This window comes from Oxyura jamaicensis, chromosome 2 (assembly GCF_011077185.1).
Source record: "Oxyura jamaicensis isolate SHBP4307 breed ruddy duck chromosome 2, BPBGC_Ojam_1.0, whole genome shotgun sequence".
Lineage (NCBI taxonomy): Eukaryota > Metazoa > Chordata > Aves > Anseriformes > Anatidae > Oxyura > Oxyura jamaicensis.
This window is the reverse complement of record NC_048894.1, coordinates 132,825,049-132,845,941: the sequence shown is the minus strand read 5'-3', so window position 1 is coordinate 132,845,941 and position 20,893 is coordinate 132,825,049. Positions and strand designations below refer to the sequence as shown.

The 20,893-nt window shown below is 38.2% G+C and overlaps 1 protein-coding gene across 1 annotated transcript; it reads left to right on the top strand.

Moving 5' to 3' along the window:
* The first annotated feature begins 1,204 nt into the window (after positions 1-1,204).
* Positions 1,205-19,430, top strand: CALB1 (calbindin 1). Its single transcript, XM_035318597.1, has 11 exons — positions 1,205-1,472; positions 1,750-1,826; positions 6,463-6,537; positions 11,320-11,403; positions 11,492-11,548; positions 13,963-14,040; positions 16,487-16,542; positions 16,635-16,674; positions 16,762-16,815; positions 16,948-17,019; positions 17,435-19,430. The coding sequence occupies exons 1-11, from the start codon at positions 1,391-1,393 to the stop codon at positions 17,546-17,548; spliced, it is 789 nt and encodes a 262-aa protein (XP_035174488.1). The 5' UTR covers positions 1,205-1,390; the 3' UTR covers positions 17,549-19,430.
* Positions 19,431-20,893: the final 1,463 nt, after the last annotated feature.

Genomic DNA, 20,893 nt, shown 5'->3' with positions numbered 1-20,893 from the left:
GCAAAAGCTGCACGTAACAGGTGGAGAAACAGGAGAATGGAAAGATGAAGGGAATCGAGTATAAGGTCTCATGATTACTTAATTGCTATGCCCACATCTTGTTCCATAATGCATACAAGATTTCAGCCACCCAATCTACTGAAATCCCTCTCAGGACATGTCAGTCTTTAACTGAGCATCCACCTCTCATCCTGCTGGGTTATCCGTACCCCTTGGCTTCTTGCCGTCTTCTGTTCTGCATTATCCCATTGTTTTTTGCCCTCACACTCTATGTGCATCTTAACATGCTACTGTCCTACCATTGCTCGTGTCAATGACTTAACACATGGAGATTCCCAGGTTTCCCAGCGGTTCTCATCCCCCATCCTTACTACATTACCTTCTGTATTTGGCAATGTTCTGGCGGCCGATCACCTTGGCCATCACACCCTACTAACTCAATGTAGCGTGTGAGGGACATTGCAGAAAGGTAGATTCAGAGCTTCAGAGTACCGAGGTCATGCAGACATCCCAACGGGGACATGATCATTAGTACCGGTACAACTCCATGTCACCCTGCGACAGAACAAAGATCTTTGGCAAGCTGCTCTGCTCCTTTCCACCAACTCACAGGTATAGGAGGGCAAGTCTTGGAAGATGGTCTACCTAAAGAAAAAACTTCTAGGCCAGTCATAAGTGGCAGTGTCCCTCACACTTCTGCACTGCGAAAGAGCAACCTTAGCAGGGTGGTGTTCCTTACTGTCCTGTTGGGATGAAGTTACCTGCTAGGGCCATATGTTTAAGTTTACTGCCCCCATTGCTGTGCTGTCTCAATATGGATATCTCAGTACCTCAAGAAACCTCAGTTTATAGGGCTGCCCCACTCCAGAGGTGAAGCCTATGCCGAGCTACCTGCAGACACAGTTTGGGGATGGATCTCTGACAAATGGGGTGACCCCAACACCCCACAAGGGACCATCCCACAGAGCTGACACCCAGCACCCTTCCCCAGCTGGCAACCCGACAGCTCAGCCGGCAGATCTACGACCATCACTTCAACATCAGGACCCCAAGATAACTTGGGGGGTCCCGCCGTCCCCCAACACTCCCTCCCCACACCGACGGGAGGGCGGCACCCTCCGGGGAGAGACCCCGGCCCCCCTTCGCACGCAGGGCGGGCAGGGGAGCGCCGGGAGGAGTGGCCGGCCGGGGCGGCCCCAATAAATAGCCCTCGGCGGGGCGGCGGCGGGAGGAGCCGTCGGAGCCGCCGCTGTCGCCGCTGTCGCCGTCGCTGTCGCCGTCGCGCCGGCCGCGGGCAGAGTCAGCACCGCGGACAGCGCCCCCTCCGCGCCCCCACTCCGCGCCCCCTCCGCGCCCCCTCCGCGCCCCCTCCGCGCCCCCCTTCATCATCATGACGGCGGAGAGCCACCTGCAGGGCGTGGAGATCTCGGCCGCCCAGTTCTTCGAGATCTGGCACCACTACGACTCCGACGGTGACTCTCGTCCCCTCCCCGGGGCGGCAGGGGGGCGGCTGGAAGGGGGGCTGCGAGAGGGGAGGGGGCACAGCCACTGGAGGGACGGAGAGAGGGATCCCCGCTTCGCTACCGCCGCCCCCAGCAGCTTTGGGGTCGGGGTTGGGGTTGGGGTCGGGCGAGGTGTGCCGGGAGCCCCCCGGCGGCAGCCCTCGGGCCGAGGAGTCTCTGCCGGCGCTGGAGAGCGGAGAGAGTTTGGAGGGAGTGGTGGCCGCAAGCGTAACTCTTTTTGTTGTAGGCAATGGGTACATGGATGGGAAGGAGCTACAAAACTTCATCCAGGAGCTGCAGCAGGCGAGGAAGAAGGCAGGCTTGGTAGGTTAACGTTTCGCCCCCGTTTTTCCGTCTCCTCCGGGAAAGAAGAGTTTTCTTGAGCAAACTCCGGTGCCCCGACTCCTCCCCTGCCCTGTGGCCGTCACACGGTGCATGCAGGAGCCTCAGCAGGCAGAGGGAAGTAGGGCAGTTAGAAACCTGCAGGTTTAGCATGAAATATGTCGTCTGGTCTGGAGAGGAGAGGTCAGGGTCCATCCATCTGGAGAGCAGGTCCCGTTCACACTTCACCAGGCTACGAGCTTAAAAAAAGTCTGCAAATGCATGGATGTTATCCTTTTGTTATGGATGGGACTTTATCCCATCGCAAGCCGAGCCAGTTATGTACTGATTAAAAAAAAAAAAAAAAAAGGGGGGGTGTGGGGGAGAGAGAAAATAAAAGAAAAACCATCAAGCACTTCAAGTTAGTCGGAGTCTGTTTTAATTTCGTGCTTAATGGGCAGCATGGGCTGAAATGCATTTCTGCCCCTTGCTGGTCAGTAAATAGATCTGCAGATGATTGCCAACCACTTCGTGCCCTTCACCAGTGTTGTACACCAAGAATACGAGTATCAAATCCTAGTAATTTTAATTGCTCACAGGGACAGCAAAGTTTTTGACAATGTTGTCAGTGCAATTCTGGGCATGAGTTATTATTGTATTAATCATAAATTTCCTCCAAACTATACCCACTTGGGAAAAAAGAAGGAGGTAGGGGGGAGGAAGGAGAGAGATAAATGATTCTGTATAAAGATTTGAATTAAAATAAAAGTAAAATGTCGTAATTACCTTTGAAATAATTAGCATCAATTTCAAATATATATAAATATATCAATTTTATTGTAGTCAATCTATGCAGAAATACTTCTGAAGTAACAGTAAAATTTTAATCTAACTGAATGAATGGCATGTGTGCACAGATGAAATAGATTATGACTTCATATAAGTATACCTCCAAATTGAGCAATAGCTTTTCAATAATTAACTTCGCTTTAAAGTTGTATATTTTAGAAGTAACTGCCCCCAAAAAATAGTATGCCTCAATTTATTCTCTTGAAATTTTTATCTTCTTATTAATTTTATGAGTGTAAACTTCACCGATCTGAAAATCTGTCTCCCAGCAATGCCTCTAATGTTACTGCAGTCTTGGTATCAGTTAATTCTTCTTATAGCCATTGGTGTAGACACTCATTTTAATAATAATTTTATATAATAATAATAATAATTTTAATAATATCCATTTGAGTGTTAATAATTTTAAACTAAAATTCAAAGAACTTCACCAAAAAAACTGCAAATAAATGTGGCTTCTTTTAGAAAGAAAAAAAAAAAAAAAAGAGTATTTTTTTCACAGAGATTGAACACAACTTCAATATCTTTCAGGTAGTTCAGCAGAACAAATCTCTCTTTCATAATAAAGTGCAGGAAACTTAAGTATTTCCATTAGAAAGGAAATACTGAACCCTGTGTATATTTAGTATCAATGGTATTCTCAGTAGAAATCCTTATATAATTTTCAGATGTTAAAAAAATGAATTAGAAGCTTGAGGGGAAAGTACCAATTGTTTCAAAATCAGATTCTTTTTTCTCTCCAAGGAAGTGTGCACCTCCTCATTAAAAAAATAAATAATTAAAAAAAAAAAAAAAAAAGCCTGCTCAAAGTAACACCAAAAAAACTGTCAGGATTATATTTATGTACTACGTTACATTTATGCTGTCTTTTGCATAACCTCTGCCTGTATCTCACACTTTTTGAAAATGCTCAGGTGTTTAATTAAGTTTCCCTTTGCCATTTCTCTGAATCAAGCCTGTTTTTGGAACTTTCTTTTGAAAAGAGCAATCATATCGATCTGTAGCAACATCATATTTGGTACTTGGTCCATTGGCTCTCTTTTTGGTAGATGTTACGTTGGATGCTGAAGTCTTTTTCTAGATAATGGATGTATGTCATCTTAGGTTTCAAATCTAAGCTGATTCTTGGATTTGAAAGCTCATTTGCCAAACAAGCATCTCATTATTTCGTGTCTTGTCTCATGGGATACTAATACAGTAGCTTTGAATTTCTTTCCTTTTGCCAGAAGGGACACATTGAGAAACTAGTGTAGGTTATATGTCATTTCCTTGGCTGTCCTTCTTTTAACACCCCAAAGCTTCTTTGTCATCATTAACTTCTGCATTTCAGGTCACTCTCCTGCTCACTATTTTTGAAATATTCAATTATGCATTCTTCATAGCTGGATTTTACATCAGTCATGCCATATGCATTAAAGAATCACATTGGTTCTGTCATTGAATAGGATGGTTTAACATTTCCCAATATTCTTCCCAACTACAGAGCTGTTCTAATTATGTTCTAATTCTAATCCTTTTATTAATCGACTCGGTACGCCTGTACTTTCACGGTTGCTTTTTCTCAGACGGAGCTGTTGCATGCAACCCGACTGATGTAAGCCCCATGACTGGAACTGCCTTTGCTCCAGAGGGTGCCTGTGCACTCAGAGGTGTCAGGGCTTGGGCTTTCCTTTGGTCACACTATGTGTTTTCATTGTGGTAGACAGTGAATTGATCTGACATACTTTCAGACACTTTGAAAGAACTGCCTCTTTTTAAAGAGAAAAGCTGTATAACTATATCGGCATAGCTTCCATTTGCTGTGCCCCACTTTTTATGCCTTATGTTCTCTACTTAGGTGTGCCCATTGCCAGAAGAAACTTTAGGGTGTTTTGACAAAGAGGTCAACAGAGAGGCAATCAGTGGGACTTAGACAAGTTTTTCCACATCTGTTACTTACTTTCTCTGCAAATGCAGATGATGACAGTATTTCTCCAGAGAAATATGTCATTTAATGGATGTTTATGAATGCAGTCGTGTAAGTGTTTCTGTAGTGCCATCTGTCCTTACATTTTTAAAATCATTCCAAAAAAATTCCAAGTTCCACTTGGTTGGATAAGTGTCTCTTAAGTTTTAAGAGGGGAGATGAAGGTGTGAAGGACTTGTTTCTTAATTTCAAGTGTTGCGCACTGCATCTGTATCAAGATTAGGACTGGACTTGGTTACATTTAGGCAAGTCTTTTTGACTGAAAACATTTATTTGAATAAAATGATGTGAAAAATTCGTCAATGAGCTCAAAAGTAACTGAAGTGAACACAAGGGGGGGAGGACACCTTTCTGGACAACATAGTGTGTTGGGAGCATGAGGATGAGCATTTTGTTTGTTTAGCCTGTAAGCAACTATGCCTCCTTCAACAGCTGGACACTGTCTGGCACTGCAGAGGTGCTACGAGAAGGATTAGCAAAATATTTAACCAGGACTAATTAAAAATCCAGGTGCCTAAATTCTCCATTCCAACTGCTAAGCAAACGTGCTCACTTTGGGATCAGTAGATGAGAGGTGACATTGAACTGCATTGTATTAATAACGACATCTCTAATTAAAGCCACGGCAAATTACTAACCTGCCATAGATGACTTTGACATAAATAGGATACTAGGCCATGATTGTATCAGCTATAAAGAACTGACATTTTAGGTAGCTTTTGTAGTTGAAATTTGGGACAAACTACAACAGAGTTTGTACAGCTGAGATTGCCTGTGTCTCTAGTGAGAGAATCACTTAGGTCCTATGTAATCAGATCTATTAGAGCAACTAAAACTTTAATCTAAAGGCTGCTGTATGTTCATCTATAACTGTAGAATTGCCAATTATTTTAACACAGCTGTAGTTCTGATTCTTGCTGCATGGCTTTACTAGCTTAGACAAATAGGAAATGTAAAGAAAATTAGAAGTTTAATCAGTATTGAAGGTTGATGACAGCTTACAGAAAAGCAAAGCATGTCCAGTTGAAGTGTCAGTACAAGTATTTAGATACTTACCCTGAGGCTGACACCTTTGCTGTAGCCTAGGCAGAAGACAGTCTTCGAGTACAAATGTGTATCAAGAGACATAATTTATACAATGAACAGCTATGCTGACTTTATTCTGTCAGATTTAAGGTACTGTTCAAAGCTTTCTCCCTCCCAGACCTGCTTCTCTACATTACAGCAGTGACATTTGGATACTGTTTTTATGATAACTAAATACTAAGCAGTGAAAAATATGATAACCTCATGAGGTTTTTTAGGGCTAAAATAGTGTCCATTGTTCAGGTAAAATCAACTCAAGGATGTGAAAAGACTATACTGGTGTTCAGATGTATTATATTGAAATGTTTCTTATTTTGAAGGATGTTGCACTGCCTTGAAGTTTGTCATTTAAAAATGAAAATATAGAAAATTGACTAATAATTACGCATGAATTTCACCATTATCCCCTTAAACAATGGAGCTGTTATACACATCTTCTAACACGTCTTCATAATTTTTTCATTCTGTAAACTAAAATAGGAGTATTTAGATCCAAGTATTTAGAAGTCAATCATTCACATTGACTATAATATAATCCTTTGGGAAGTAAAATTTATCACGGTGATATTATGATTCATCATAAAAAATTACTCAATTTCATAACAACTTGAGGAATCTAGCTACAGTAAGTGTCAATACTTTGTTAAATGTAGTAAATTATTTACGGAATGCTCCAAGTAGTTTGTATATGTTTCTCTGTATCTTATAAATGACAGTTCTCTCATTATAACTTCACAGGATTTAACACCCGAAATGAAAGCTTTTGTGGACCAATATGGCAAAGCTACTGATGGAAAAATAGGAATAGTCGAGGTAAGATAATTACTTTATAACAAATGACTAACACGTTTACTAGTAGAAAATACATTTAGCACAGAACAATATGAACATATTATGTAAATAGTTTGGATTTTTAGTAACACAGAAAATTCTTTCTCTGTCCTAGAATCTTTAACATTTTTTCACTAATGATATTTTTTCCTTACCAAAAAGTAAAGTGCTCCTTACCCTTCTCCAGATAATTTCAGTAAACTTCATTTAGCTTTGCATGCTTTATTCAGTACAAATAAGCATCAACAGCAATTTAGTTTTCCTGTGAAGCAGCTAACAGCTCCATTTTAGAAATTTGAATTGTGAAAAGTAAATATGATTTATTTCTACATATGATTTTGAATTAATGTTCTGTCACCACTCCTATAATTAGGGCATCACACAAGTGAATGTAACTAGGCAGTTGCTATATGTAGCTTATTCTAAAACACACATATATGGTAAAATAGCATGTTAATCATATTAAATTTAATCAAAATTTTAAAAGTAGTTGTGATCCAGACCTTTCTTGAACTTAAACGAAACTGGAGGAAGAAAATTCCCGTTTCTTCCTCCCACTTTCTAAAGAGAACAGATATGCAGTCAGCCAAACTCTTCTACACTTACAGGCTCTCAACAACTGTATAATTTAGACAGCTATTAAGGAAGTAGGGAACCATTGTGTTTTCTCTTGCTTTCGTTGTCCAGTGCTGCAAATCAAAAAGGAAAATTTGTTGGGTTACAGCTTGAGAAGTCACTATTTCAAGACAAAACCTACAACTCATTTATGTCACACGGAGTGCTTTGAGACTGAGGCTTTATTATTAAATGCTATTATTAAATGTGTTTTTTTTTTTTTTTTTTTTTTTTTTTTGCCCTTTTTTTTTTTTTTCTGATAATAAGAAACTTAACCTAGAGAGCTAATTAAGATACAAGCCAGGTCTGCAAAATTTCTACAGTGACCAACTTTGGCTCAGTAGCTGTTTTTAAAATAGAGGACTGAATAGAATTTGTAAAAGTCAATAGGATATATCACTGCTGATATAATAGATCACTTCAGGATATCTTTGGTCCTCTGTCATGTGTCTGATTGGCAAATACTTACTTAAATGCATATCTATTTATGACTAAACTATGGAAATACGACGTTTCTTTCACTTACAGCTATAATCGATTTTTAAAAATGCATCTTTTGACAATATTAGCATTGATCAAGTAATTCTGCATCTGAAAAGAATGAGTGTTAATTTGGACTAAAAAATTGTTTGTTTGCACTAATAAATGTTTATTCATTTGCTATTGAATAATCGTGATTAATTTAGTATTTTTGAATATATGTAATAGAAGCATTACATGCAAGAAGAATGTGTGGAGTGTACTTGCAAAAGACTGTAGTTCTTTGCTTAGGGAAGATAACTGAGAGTTTTGCCTTTCAAGTTCTATTTCTGATTGTACTATTGACTTAATGGGTAAAGGTGATCAAATCCCACAAGGCCTAATACTGTAAGGTGCTTACCACCTCCAGTGAACTGCCAACCACATTCAGCATCCACTGAAGCCACTGAATATTGACAGCTCTCAGTTCAGTGACTGAAGGGACTTTTTCCCTTAATATAGCAGCTTCCTAACCCAAAGGCTATATTTTTTTTTCACTGACATCAGCAAGAAGCTTGATTTGGAAAATGCTGATGGGACTCAGACTATGTTGTACATGCTGTATGGTACTAAAGCTGGTATTTGGACTTGATTCTCCTTCCTTGTAAATAAAAATGTCCACTAATTTTGGATTGCTTCCCTTTGCATTGTAGAGCAAACACTTTTTCTGAAAAAGTATATGATTGCTGTTTAAAAAAAAAAAAAAAAAAGAATACGTAAATGCATTCAGCCTTCCAGTCCTCATAATGAATACCCCAGCAACTGAAGGAAAATGTCCTAGCAGATAATGAATTTTCAAGGAGAGGTTTGTTGGGCTAAGATATAGAGGAGGCCTGGGGGGCTTCACAGAGGAAGGAGTGGATTTTCAGCTTTGTGCTCGATTCTGTCTTTGGAAGCACACTGTACTTAGCCCACTAGCTTTTATCCAGTGCCTACAAGCTAAGTGCAGAGCCTGACCTGTCCACTACCTTGCCATTTTGTAAGAGACCTTTAGTTCACCTTTTGTACTCATTCAAGCTAATGCTTGCACTAAAATGTGAAGGTGGAACCTGGGGGTTTGAAACTCAGGACTGCAGTAATTCCATGTTCACATTATTTGACACTTCCACCATAAAAATAACTACTTATTAGCCTAAAATATTATTTTTACTTCTGTTCTCTATTATAAGATCTTGTGAAGCAAATTCACTGAATTATATATAAGGTATCTTAATGATCAACAAAATTAATTTAAAGAATGATTTCTAGAAAATAGTTCTGATATTGTTTCGATTACTGAGAGTAATTTTTCTGCTAGTTATCCTATAAAGATCTACACCAGCTTGTAGCTGAGTATTATTACTATTACTTATGATAAAGAAATAGCTGATGTTCTCCATAAGAGCAGCAGAATGCACAGAAGCACCCCCAAAACCGCCTCTGTTGCCAGGCATGAGAACTCGTGGCAGTCTGCACTCTTACTGAAACACACTCACAGGGTCCCAACACACCTGTACTCACAGAGAAGTCTTCATCAGAAACAGCATCGGGTTCCCATCTTTCCTCTCCATAGCAGGGACGGGGAAATCCCCTATCCCTTACTACTGCAGAGTTTTCAATGAAAAGCATTTTAATGCTATTCAATGCTAGGACAACTGAACTTCTCCTTAGCTATATTGTTCATATTATGCTAAAGGGTTTGAAAGAAGGAAAACAGAAAATACTTATTTTTGGCAGAAGTCTGAGCTAATATTGAATATTTATCTGCTACATCTTTGTAATGTAAAAGCCAGTGCTTTTCTCTGTGTGACACCTACAAAAGGGCAGGAGGTATAGTTTAAAATAATTTTCTTCCACAGGTAATACATTCTGTGCCTCATACCCAGTTAGGTACCGCTAGTAAGCTGTTAATGATGCTTTGGAAAGTTCTTGTTTTGCATTTAGCACCCTTGCAAAATTCAACAGAGTTTGCTATAGCTGTCCCACTAACTAGGACTTCCAGTTTCCACACACGAAGACACTTTCTCATTCTTGTAATCAGTGCCTTCCCTCTAGTGTTTTTTATAAGTCCTTCCATCCATTGTTTACTGTTCAGTAGCAATGCTGACTTACTCCAAAAGTCAAAGCCCCCTCCCATGGGAGAAATAAGGAAAAGTTTCCATAAATCAGTACTAAGTTCCACACATTTAGCTGTTGCGTATATACGAATGTGCACTTACCCATTTATGTATATGCCATTTACAGTGGAGTAGATTTCAAAAGCTGCTGACAAAAACACATTGTTTAAGTTGATTAGGTTTGGTTTTCAGCCATTTAGCAAAAGCACTCAGAACGCGGTGATGTGCTTGGCAGTCTGTAATCAACTGCTCCATTTCTGTAAGGAGAGTACTCTGACGCATGTTTTCAGTTGTACCAGCACTTAACGAATATCACTCATTTCTTGCACAGATAATTTTAGAGAAACTAGAAATCTGTTTCCATCACCTTGTCGTGCCTATAGAGTGAGAGGGAGAGCTGAAGTCACCTACAGTGCAACGGGAATCAAATAAAAACATTAAAAAAAAAAAAAAAGCAATTAGACAATAGTACGGAAGAAGGCAGCAGCAGAACAAGGGATTTTAGGATGTGAAATGAATGCACAGAAACAAAAAATTTGAATACAAATTTTAAGATGGGGCTACAGGAAGTCTGCAGATGTCATTTTTCATAAAAGAATGCAGATAAGAAATCCTGCTTTCTCCATTTTCTCTTCCTAGTAAGCACAGCTGGTCTATTCTTCAAGTAAAAAGTTTTCTCTAATCAAAACATATTTCATACATTTTGAGCACAGAAAAAAAAATATTAGGCTTTTGTTAAAAACAAATCATGATTTTACATGAAATTATATAGCATACTCTCCATCTTCTACATTTGTCACTTGCCAAAATTGAGTTATAGTAAATGAACATTTTCAAAAATCAGTACAATAATGTCTGATTTTAAAAAAGCCTTTTGTAGAGCATAGGCATTGGAAGAACCACCCCTGATTTTACAGGGCTAAAAGCCCTTTTGATTCCCTTATGGTATTTATAGCTCTTCTTGAACACATCTCTGTGCCTGACAAATGATCGCCAGTTGTCATCTCCGTACCCTAGCCACTTTTTTTTTCCTTCGTTTTTTTTTTTTTTTTTTTTTTTTCCATTTATTTTTCTGCTTTCATTACATGTGTTCTTCATGCCAGTGTTCCCATCTTCTTCTCTTACTCAGTACCTGTCAGTAGTCTTTATTCCTCACTTTCTTAATTCATGGTCCTTCACACTCATCCTCCACACATCCATGCTTTCTTCGCACTGATTCTAAGGTTTTCACCACAGATCCTGACTTTGTATAGGTGAATTTTTTCCCTCTTTCCCTAGCTGCCCTTTCAGTAAACTATTTCACTGCCACCTCTCAGACCTCACTTCTGTTCAACCTTGATGAACATGGCAAAGCCAGAAGTTTTTCAGCAGCATCTTCCAAACATTTGGATAATGGGATGAAGCTTCCAGTAGGACCACAATGGGGAAGTGGGATCACGAAAAATTCCTTGCTTCTTTTAAAGGTTTCATACTCTAAGTCTCAGGTGGGCTAATGAACAATCAAAATTTAATCTTTTTAAAAAATCTTTTACAGCTTGCTCAGATATTACCAACGGAGGAGAATTTCCTGTTGTTCTTCAGGTGCCAGCAGCTAAAGTCAAGTGAAGACTTCATGCAGGTACAGTGTGAAAAGTTTCCTTTTGTAAAATCACCCAAGACCTGATTGCCATAAATACATCATCAAATTATCCGTGTTCTGATTGCAGACATGGAGAAAATATGACAGTGACCACAGTGGCTTCATTGATTCTGAGGAACTTAAGGTAAGCTGATACCTATGAGTGTGCACAAAATGAGAGTAGGCATTGGGTTACAGGCACTGGGCCTGTTTCTTCAGACACCCGCTGGTGTATGTGTTTGCATTTCAGACACGACTGAAAAGCAATATGATTAGCTGATGTTTTTATCACCAGTGAATTATTTTAAGTGCAACTCTAATCTGATAAATGTTTCTAAAAATGTGGTTTAATTTGGATCGATGCTTGTCTCGAGTGACTGAGGATAGCAGGTACTCTAGTTTAGAACTAAGAAAGGTGATTTCTGCCAAGGGAAGCCAGATAGGCCTGTGAAAGCTATGTTGTTCCTTTTTTGTTTGGTTGTTTTTTTTTAGGGTGGAAGGTTAGCTTTGTGATTTTTCTTTTTCTTCTAAGGTCATCATGACCACTAATCACTATGCTACTGGGCATGTTAGGCTCTCTCAAGTATCACGTAATCCATAAGTTTCCACTGTAATACTCTTAGGCTAACACAGCTGGACTTGTGCTGCCCCGCTTAGATAACCTGGTGGGAATTTTGTATCAGTTTTAATACGCACAAAAATATGTTCAGAGGGAACCTCCTGTGTTCCAGTTTCTGCCCATTACCTCATGTCCTCGGTACCACCACAAGGATCATAGCTCTGTCCTAATTGCACCCTCCCTTTAGGTATTTATAGACATTGGTAAGATCCCCCTGGAGCCTTCTCTTCTCCAGGCTGAACAGTCCCAGCTCTCTCAGCCTCTCCTCATAGGAGAGATGCTCACATATGGCAGAATCTGAGTAGAAAGAGGCCACTTTCTACAGCTCAATTGCTGTAGCTTAAATTCAGAGGAGTCAAAACAATTCATAGCAAGAGAAAGACCTAGCAGTGTTTATCCATCTAATCTGGAATATTTTGGCCATGTGTGGTATTCTAAAGAAGAGCTACATAAACTTTATTAACCAGAGTACCAGGAGGTCAAAGAAATTTTAACTGGTCCTAATGGTCCCTCTATCTTGTGCTGTGAGATTTTGTTTGCCTCAGAGAAACAGGACATTTTTAAACTCTGAAATGAAGACATAAATGTCTAGTTTTATTTTTAGGAGTGATAGACATTTTTTTGACAAGCACAAACATTTTAAGTATTTGCTATGTAAGGAGTACACCCACATAAAACTTTATAAGAGAAATTTAAGCTGGAAATGAGCAAAACTTTCCAGCAAAAATAATGGCAGTGGAATGGAGCAGGCAGACTCCCCATCACTGCCTGTATTTAGGAATGGTTTGACAATAGCTCAGACCAGACACTGATGTGGGACGTTCAAATATCAATGATCCTGCCTTGAGACATGGAGATGGACTGGATGGCCTTTCAATAGCCTTCCCAGTCCTGTTTTCTGTCAAAGCACACAAGATTAAACATTTCTCCATAATGTTCATTTACAACATTTCAATCATGGTCTTTGTGTAGAAACTAATAGGAAGGCAGTGCAGAGGGGGCCAGACTGAAAGAGCTATACTAATAAGTAATATGACTATTAACATGGCTGCATTCAAATTCAGGGATGAATATACATATATTCAAATTGATTTTCTTATGAATTACCCCATTTTCTATCTTGAAATGTGACCCAAACTTCCACAGAGATAATGGCACTCCAACTAATGATAGTAATTAGTACTTCATTGAGCACTGACAGACATATAGACATTTTAGATCTTGTAATAACCTTGGCAAATAAATTGATATCCTTCTTTTTAATGTTTCTAGTACAGCAATTTAAACCACTGCATGGAGAGAAATAATCTTATTTTTTAAAGTGAAAATGGCTGATGTTTAAAATGCCCGGTTATAAAGTCATGGGATACCATGTCAGATTCTTGTTCTAAAAAATAATAATAATTAAAAAAAATCTGATGAAACTGGCTGCACACATTTAAAGGATAAGGTGGGAAGGAGGATTATAGGTTAACGTGTTCGCTTCTGGCATCAGGTACTGCCATAGGCAAGGAGGAAACTTGATTAATCATTGATCTTTTCTATAAAATTGTTCCTACGCTGCAAGAAGTAATTAGACATCCAAATTTTCCAAGCAGTCTCAAGGTTAATTAGTTTAATTTACTGATAAAGCTGATTAGGAAGCAGTATTCTTGAAAGCCAAACTATTTTTTCCAAATTCACAGTGCAATAAATGGCATACAATGTATAATGTTTTATGAGTCACTTTTTCTAAGTAAAACTGCAGTATACTGGAACAGATGAAAAGAAATTGTTATGGACCTAACTGTTAATGACTATTTCTTTTTGTACTTATTTTGAACTTCAGCAGTAAAGTGGGATTAAAATAGTATATCCCATTACTTTAATCTGAAATTAGCAAGTCAAGCATTTTATACAGTATTAAAAATTCACATATTACTCTCTATTTATTTTGACAGAGCTTCTTGAAAGATTTATTACAGAAAGCAAATAAGCAGATTGAAGACTCAAAGCTAACAGAATACACAGAAATAATGGTAAGATTATTTACAGGCATTTCATCAAGATTGGTTTAATCCAAATTGTGTTTATCTTTAGCCACGGGAAGGTTCCAAATGATTTGGAGCCCCACCAGGTCCTAATAGGGCCGGATGTCTCGTTGCAACGCAGACATGAATCGTGGCATCCAGCACTGCAAGTACTCCTGCAGCCACACAACTCTGATGTGTAGCTTTCAGTAGAATGCTCAGGAATTCTGAATCTTCTTGGTGTTTATATAATATTAGATCAAGTCATAGTACGGTGCAAATAATTGCTTTCCCATGCCATTAGGTGTATGAACTTCAGAGTTCACAGGAGAAAAATTGTGCCTGTCATAAGATTAATTATGTTGTTACACTTAATTTGAGGCTTCCTTCTATATTTTCCTTTCTAGCTGTGGTGTAGTGTCTGTCTCTTGTTCTAACAGCAATCAGTGTGTGGTGGTTTCTTAACAGATCTATAAGCACCTCACTCTTCTTGTTTCTTCTATGTAATTACAAAAGGAGAAATCAGTGCTTTAAATAAATACTAGAACCAAACTTTCACTTCCCTGGCCTCAAATCAGCTTGTCCTTGGGGCATTCCTTCTATCTCACCACTATGGTGCTCCATGGTAGAGACCACTATGGTTTCTGAATGGACGTTTCAAAAAGAAAAAAATAAAAATCAGAATTCTTGCCTTCAGGAAATGTATAACACTATGTTTGTGTTTTCCCATTTTGGATTCATCATAAAATATTATTAGCAATCAAAAACATGTTAGGTAAACACACAAGCCCTCAAACTGGCCCAAAGCCTAATATTGATTGATCAAAACTTGTGTCTTTCCTGACAGAAGTCTGCTTGTTTGTTGTGCCAATACAAACCATTTACCTACAGTTATTCACTGGTGAAGACAACACATGCATCCTGTTTGTTTAGGGAGGTTTGGGACCTTCATCTTAAAGTGTCCTCTCAGTTCTGGCCTTTGTCTTCTTGACAAAGAATTAGCAGCAAAGAAACAGGAAAGAAATTATAAAACCAACTCCCACATAATCTCCCAAATTATAAAACCAACTCTCACATAATCTCCCCAGAAACTACAAAAGAAGATCGATGGAAAACATACAGCACCGAGCAGCTGCAGGCAGGCACAGCAAGCCACTAACAACCCATCAAAATATGTTGACTTTACAGCTCCTACTGCTTACCTCCTCCAAATGTAAATCTCCTTTCATGTGGAGTGCATATAAGGCAGATGCTTCTATACAAGGAAAGCAGGTGTTAAAAGGAGCCAGAGCATTACATAGACTGTTTATAGAATCAGTCCCTTTTCTGGTCTCCATTGCCATTTTTTGGTGAATTATCAAAGTGAAATCGGGTATTTTTTTCATGGAATTGTTTCTGTATTTAAAAGGATGTACGTTTACCTCAATGAAGGACTCCACTTTTCCTCTTCTCTAAAAATTACATCTAAAATTACTGTGATTGAAAGTGATGGGATGGAGTGTGGGTGGTGGTGTTTTCAGTACAATGCCTAAAAATGCTTTGTACAGTTTGCTGCTTTTGTGACTCTTTTATACAGCAAAGGCAAAATAATATTTGAAGCTAGAAAAATGGAACTATGTAGACATAAAAATTGGGAGAGACATAAAAATTAATCCTACGCAGGATTAATACCTCCAGGTGCTTCTATGCATGCTGTTTGTGCCTCTCAATCCTGTCAAGGGCTGAATGGAAAGCACTTTAATACAATAGGATGATTAAAAGCTATTAGAAATAGTATTCACTTATTTTGTCAAATTACATCAATATATTTATTCTTATAATTTAGTTATAATTACTTGGAGACATTTAAATTCCCATTTTAATACTATCAATAAAATGTCTTGGTTGTCTAGAGCATCTCTTTGGTCTTTTCTTGAAATATATCACAGAAACCGAATGTGATCTTTACTTACGTATTTAGACCTAGCAGCCAATTGAATAAAATGTCTATTATTTCCTAAGGAAGTGAATGCCTTGAATTCTATTGAACTTTACCTGAATGTTGTTCTACTTTTATGAATAGAGAATAATGATGCTATTGTTAGATCATGACATGAAGTCAAAAGTAAAATGTTATCATGTCAACACTTCTCTCCCTTATAAATAATTACATGCATGTCTCTCACATGGGACAATCATCACTGTAGGCAGGTTAAGACCTATGTTAGAGTAGGTTAATCAGAATTGTTTATCTCATTACTTATCAGGCTTTTGCAGTAGAATTAATTACTATAAATTACTTCTTCAGCACTTTAAATAAATGTACTACACTGTAAATGTGACAATTTGAAACCTGGAGCCATCATTTCAGTTTTAAATTAAGCATAAATTTCACTGAATTTGTTTTCCAAAGAAGCATTCTCTTTATCACGGTGATTAACTGTGATTAGTAATGTAAAAATATATATTCTTTCAGCTCAGGATGTTTGATGCAAACAACGATGGAAAGCTGGAGCTTACTGAACTGGCCAGGTATGCGTTCTGTCTCTTTTCATAAAAAAATATATCAATTGATGTAAATATGATGAATTTGTTTTATTTTATTTTATTTTTTGTCTCCAAAGGCTACTCCCAGTACAGGAAAATTTTCTTATTAAATTTCAGGTATGAATATGTATCATCTTAAGGTTACACTGTTACCATCACGCATAATAGGTTCATTAATGACCTTTTTTTCCTCTTGGTGTTTAGGGTGTCAAAATGTGTGCAAAAGAGTTCAATAAAGCCTTTGAGATGTATGATCAAGTAAGTCTTCAGAAAACCTTTTTAGTAATTTAGTAGATTGAGGGCACTTACTTTCTGAAGTTGTTGAAAACTAGCTGTAACCTCCGAGAGAAAAAATAAATGCTTAAAATTCTCTTTAATATTATTTTTCAGGATGGGAATGGATACATAGATGAGAATGAACTTGATGCACTGCTGAAGGATCTCTGTGAAAAGAACAAAAAGGTAATCCTAGGAGGGCTTTCTTCCCCTTAGAGATTAGATTTAATTTGGATTTTAAGGACACTTTAATCCACCCAATTAAGATAAATATAGAACTTCTAAGTCATAATTCCTGAAGTCAAAGCACAACTAAAAATCTTGACAGAAGTCATAGCAGTGTAAAGCCTTAACTAAGGGCGTTGTGATTACACAGCAACACTATCAAAAGCTTGTTTCGGAGACACCAGCTATCAGCAATCTAACGCATGCCTATAACGTGGATCATGTACAAATAGATAATAACATTTTGAACGTGTTACTGTTGGACAGGCTGAGAACCCCCCCCCTTTTTTTTCACCTTATTTTCTGCCATTGGCAGCAAACTTGTTCATGCTGACAACTAAACAGGATTATAAAGCATTATCTGTTCTTTAAATAGGAATTAGACATTAACAACCTTGCGACATACAAGAAAAGCATCATGGCCTTGTCTGATGGAGGAAAGCTGTACCGAGCAGAACTGGCTCTCATTCTCTGCGCTGAGGAAAATTAGAACTCTTCTCTCATGTCCACTTAACTAGTGACGTACTCTATCTACACAATAACTGTGCACTATAAGGGAGTAGGCTGTATTTTTAAACTGCATATAGAAAATTAGCCAGGATGTGTGGCACATTCCTTTGAGTTTGTTTCTATACTGTTTGTAATGTACAGTTTTTGTAATAATAAGATTGATAAAGAGAATGTCTATGTTTGGGCCAGTCTGTATATTCAAAGAAACTAAAATATGTTGGCTTTTTTTTTTTTTTTTGGCTTTCATAAACACAGCTGGAAAAAACTATATATATATATATACCTGCTGATATTTTGTGGTCATCATATCCTTTGACACTTGCAACATTTTTCCTTGTTGATTCATATAACATAAAGGTCTCTCTCCCAATTACAACTAATTTTTTTTTGTATAATACAAATTCAGACAAAACATTATTCATGTCTGAAACAGAAAAGAGAAGTTGGCATGTCTGATCTCCAAAAGTTACCAAGGCATCAAGGAATATTTTCAGTTGTCAAACTACCCACTTACAGGTCTGTGCGCTCTGCAGTTTTTTGATTACTGTTCTCATTAGGAACTGATAGCATATAGGTGAAGCATTTATCTCCTTGAAGTAGTTGACAAAAATACAGTGTTTTCAATCTAGCTGTTTAACTTTACTGAATTTAAACATAGGCACTTTAGAAACAAATGCCTTTAATCTGTCTCGGAATCCTGGCTAAGTGACAGGTAGCATAGTTAATACACAGATGCACATATAAGTGTACCTTTCATGACTATTGCTGTGTCAGAGAATATGACAATCCATTTTCTAAACTATTTTCACATTTTGCAGGTTATAATTATTCTAGTAAATTGCTGTTTTTACATCATATTCTGTGTAATCTGTAATTAAATTTAATATCCTAAGACTGTTGTTGTCTAGTATGTCTATCATGTCTATCTCCTGGATTCTTTTTTCTGTACCATGTAAAGGACAAAACAACTATTTTGAAAAATTGTGCCTCCTTAGATTACATTGGGTTACTAATCTGTAATAATAGTATTAAAATTTAACACTAAAATAAAGAAAAGATCTAGTAAATATTTTGTACCTATTTAGTAATTTGGTTTGCATGGTAAGCTCTGCTTTTTATTAGTCTAGAGATTTTTTTTTTAAAGTGAGAACTGTATGGAAGCAGCTCTTCTTCTATCTTCCTTCCCTTACCCCGTTTTTGTTGTTGTTGTTGTTTTGACTAGCTCTTCTTTTACTTTACACCAGTTTTATGCCAGCATAACTCCATGAACATCCAGGTCATCACTCCAAGTATCTTCTTGTATAAGAAGGAAATTGGGCTATGTCATAAAGCCAATAAATCTATGTTGCCTCCATTTAAAGCTGTTTCAGAAGCAATTCCAGGTTAGAAGATTAGCTATATATAACTTCTCAAATGCATCTCTGTGTCTTACTTAACAAGCAGAAGGAAATGCATTTTATTTGAAATGTGTGTCTAACAATGAGGCTCAGATCCTTCAAGATTATTCTGGCACTGAACTCCCACTGAAATTAATCCGTGACCTCATGTGAACTCAGGCAACTAAATGCCTGTTTCAGGAACGGCCTGGTAGCCCCAGGCTCTCTCAGCCTTGGAAAGTTAAGGAGTACCTGGTGCAGGATGGATCTTTACTGAAGAAAGGCTCGAAAATGGAAATGAATTTAAGCTAGCTCATTCTTACAGCCTTACTCCCACTCGACGCACAGTGATTTAACTTCTCACCTGCTTGTTCTCTCTATGCAATGTGAAATACAACTGTGTATGTTAACTGAAGGAACAATGAATAGATTATCTGCCTATCAGTACAATAAATGATTGATATTGTTCATCCTGTGCAGCTGAAACCCTGGATTTTGCCTTATTTTAACAGTGTTTAAAAAAAAAAAAAAAAAAAGTATGTAAAAGTATGATGTAATGTGACTGTTTGTTAATATCACCACAGTGGCAGATAAAGCATTTAAATTGTTTAGACAAAAAGTCATCACAGAAACTGGGATCTGTCTTCTGAGCATAAGCAAAGTTACCTGTCAAAGACTTGTTCCAAAGTCATCCTGCTCCTGCCACTCTTGGCAATCAGCTCTCTCCTTACAGCATTTCTCAGCTACCCGCAGAGGGAATGCTTCTTGCAGTTATTTCTTATATATATTTGGATCAAAAGACAGTGATTTAACAACACCATTCTAGCAAAGGTGTCTACTATATCAGTGCAAAGCTAAACTATAGCAAATATAGTTTATATAGTCAAAACTTCTGTAAAAAGTCCAGGTTTTCAAATCTCTTCGGTATGCCTGGGCAGAGATCTTAGAACTGGCAGGGTTCAGGTAGAACAAGGATTAGGAAAAGAAGAGGCAATGATAGGGAAGACTGCAAGCTTCTTTCTTCTGACAGATATTTAGGGACAAAAGAAGGTTGAAAGTAAAATATTCCATACTGCACATGTCAAAAACAGATCAGAGCACCGAGAGCCAGTAGCGCTTTTATATAAAATGAACATCTCACAAAACATGCATACATTGCTCCTAGAACTCTGCTTACACTAGGATTAAGTATTTATTTCATTAGACACATCAGAAAAAAAATTACTGATTAATTTCCATTTGGCAGTTTGTGCATTCATACTAAGCTCCCATCATAATCACTGGTTGCAATCACTGGTTGCTGAGGTGTACTGAAATCCACACGTACTTGCTGTGTCTACAGAGAGGCTCAGAACCCGTATTTAGGAACGTAAAATATATCTGGCCTGATTTTTGTAGTGCTGAGCACCTCCAAATCCCTCTGAAATCAACTGAAGCTGTTCTGCACCAATTAAAAGCAGGCCAGTGCACCAAAATCCCAAAGATCATTTTATTTTACTGTGTATTAAATTATCACATATAAACTGGTGGGTTTTTTACCTAGTCTAAAGTGGGGTTTCGAGTTTAGTGACTACAACAAAAAGATGCTCCATGGAATTATTTAAAGTTACAAATTTCCTTGCAATTCAGCTTTTTATGGGTTATCAGCATGTGAAAAAAAAAACACATGGAATTATAGAGTATCCAGAGTTGGAAGGGACCCACACTGAGTCCTGGCTCCGTACAGGACCACCCAAAAATCAGGCCAATGTCTGAGAGCATTGTCCAAACACTTCTTGAAGTCCAGCAGCCTTGGTGTCATAACCCCTGCCCTTGGGAGCCTGTCCACCCTCTGGGTGCAGAACCTTTCCCTAACCCCCAGCCTGACCCTCCCCTGTCCCAGCTCCATGCCGTTCCCTCGGGTCCTGTCGCTGTCCCCAGAGAGCAGAGCTCAGCGCCTGCCCCTCCGC

Excerpts from the sequence above, each read along its gene's own strand:
- CALB1 (XM_035318597.1), top strand. The coding sequence starts at position 1,391 with ATGACGGCGGAGAGCCACCTGCAGGGCGTGGAGATCTCGGCCGCCCAG. Across the intron at positions 1,473-1,749 it reads GCACCACTACGACTCCGACG|GCAATGGGTACATGGATGGG; the intron begins GTGACTCTCGTC and ends TTTTTGTTGTAG. Across the intron at positions 16,543-16,634 it reads GAGCTTACTGAACTGGCCAG|GCTACTCCCAGTACAGGAAA; the intron begins GTATGCGTTCTG and ends TTGTCTCCAAAG.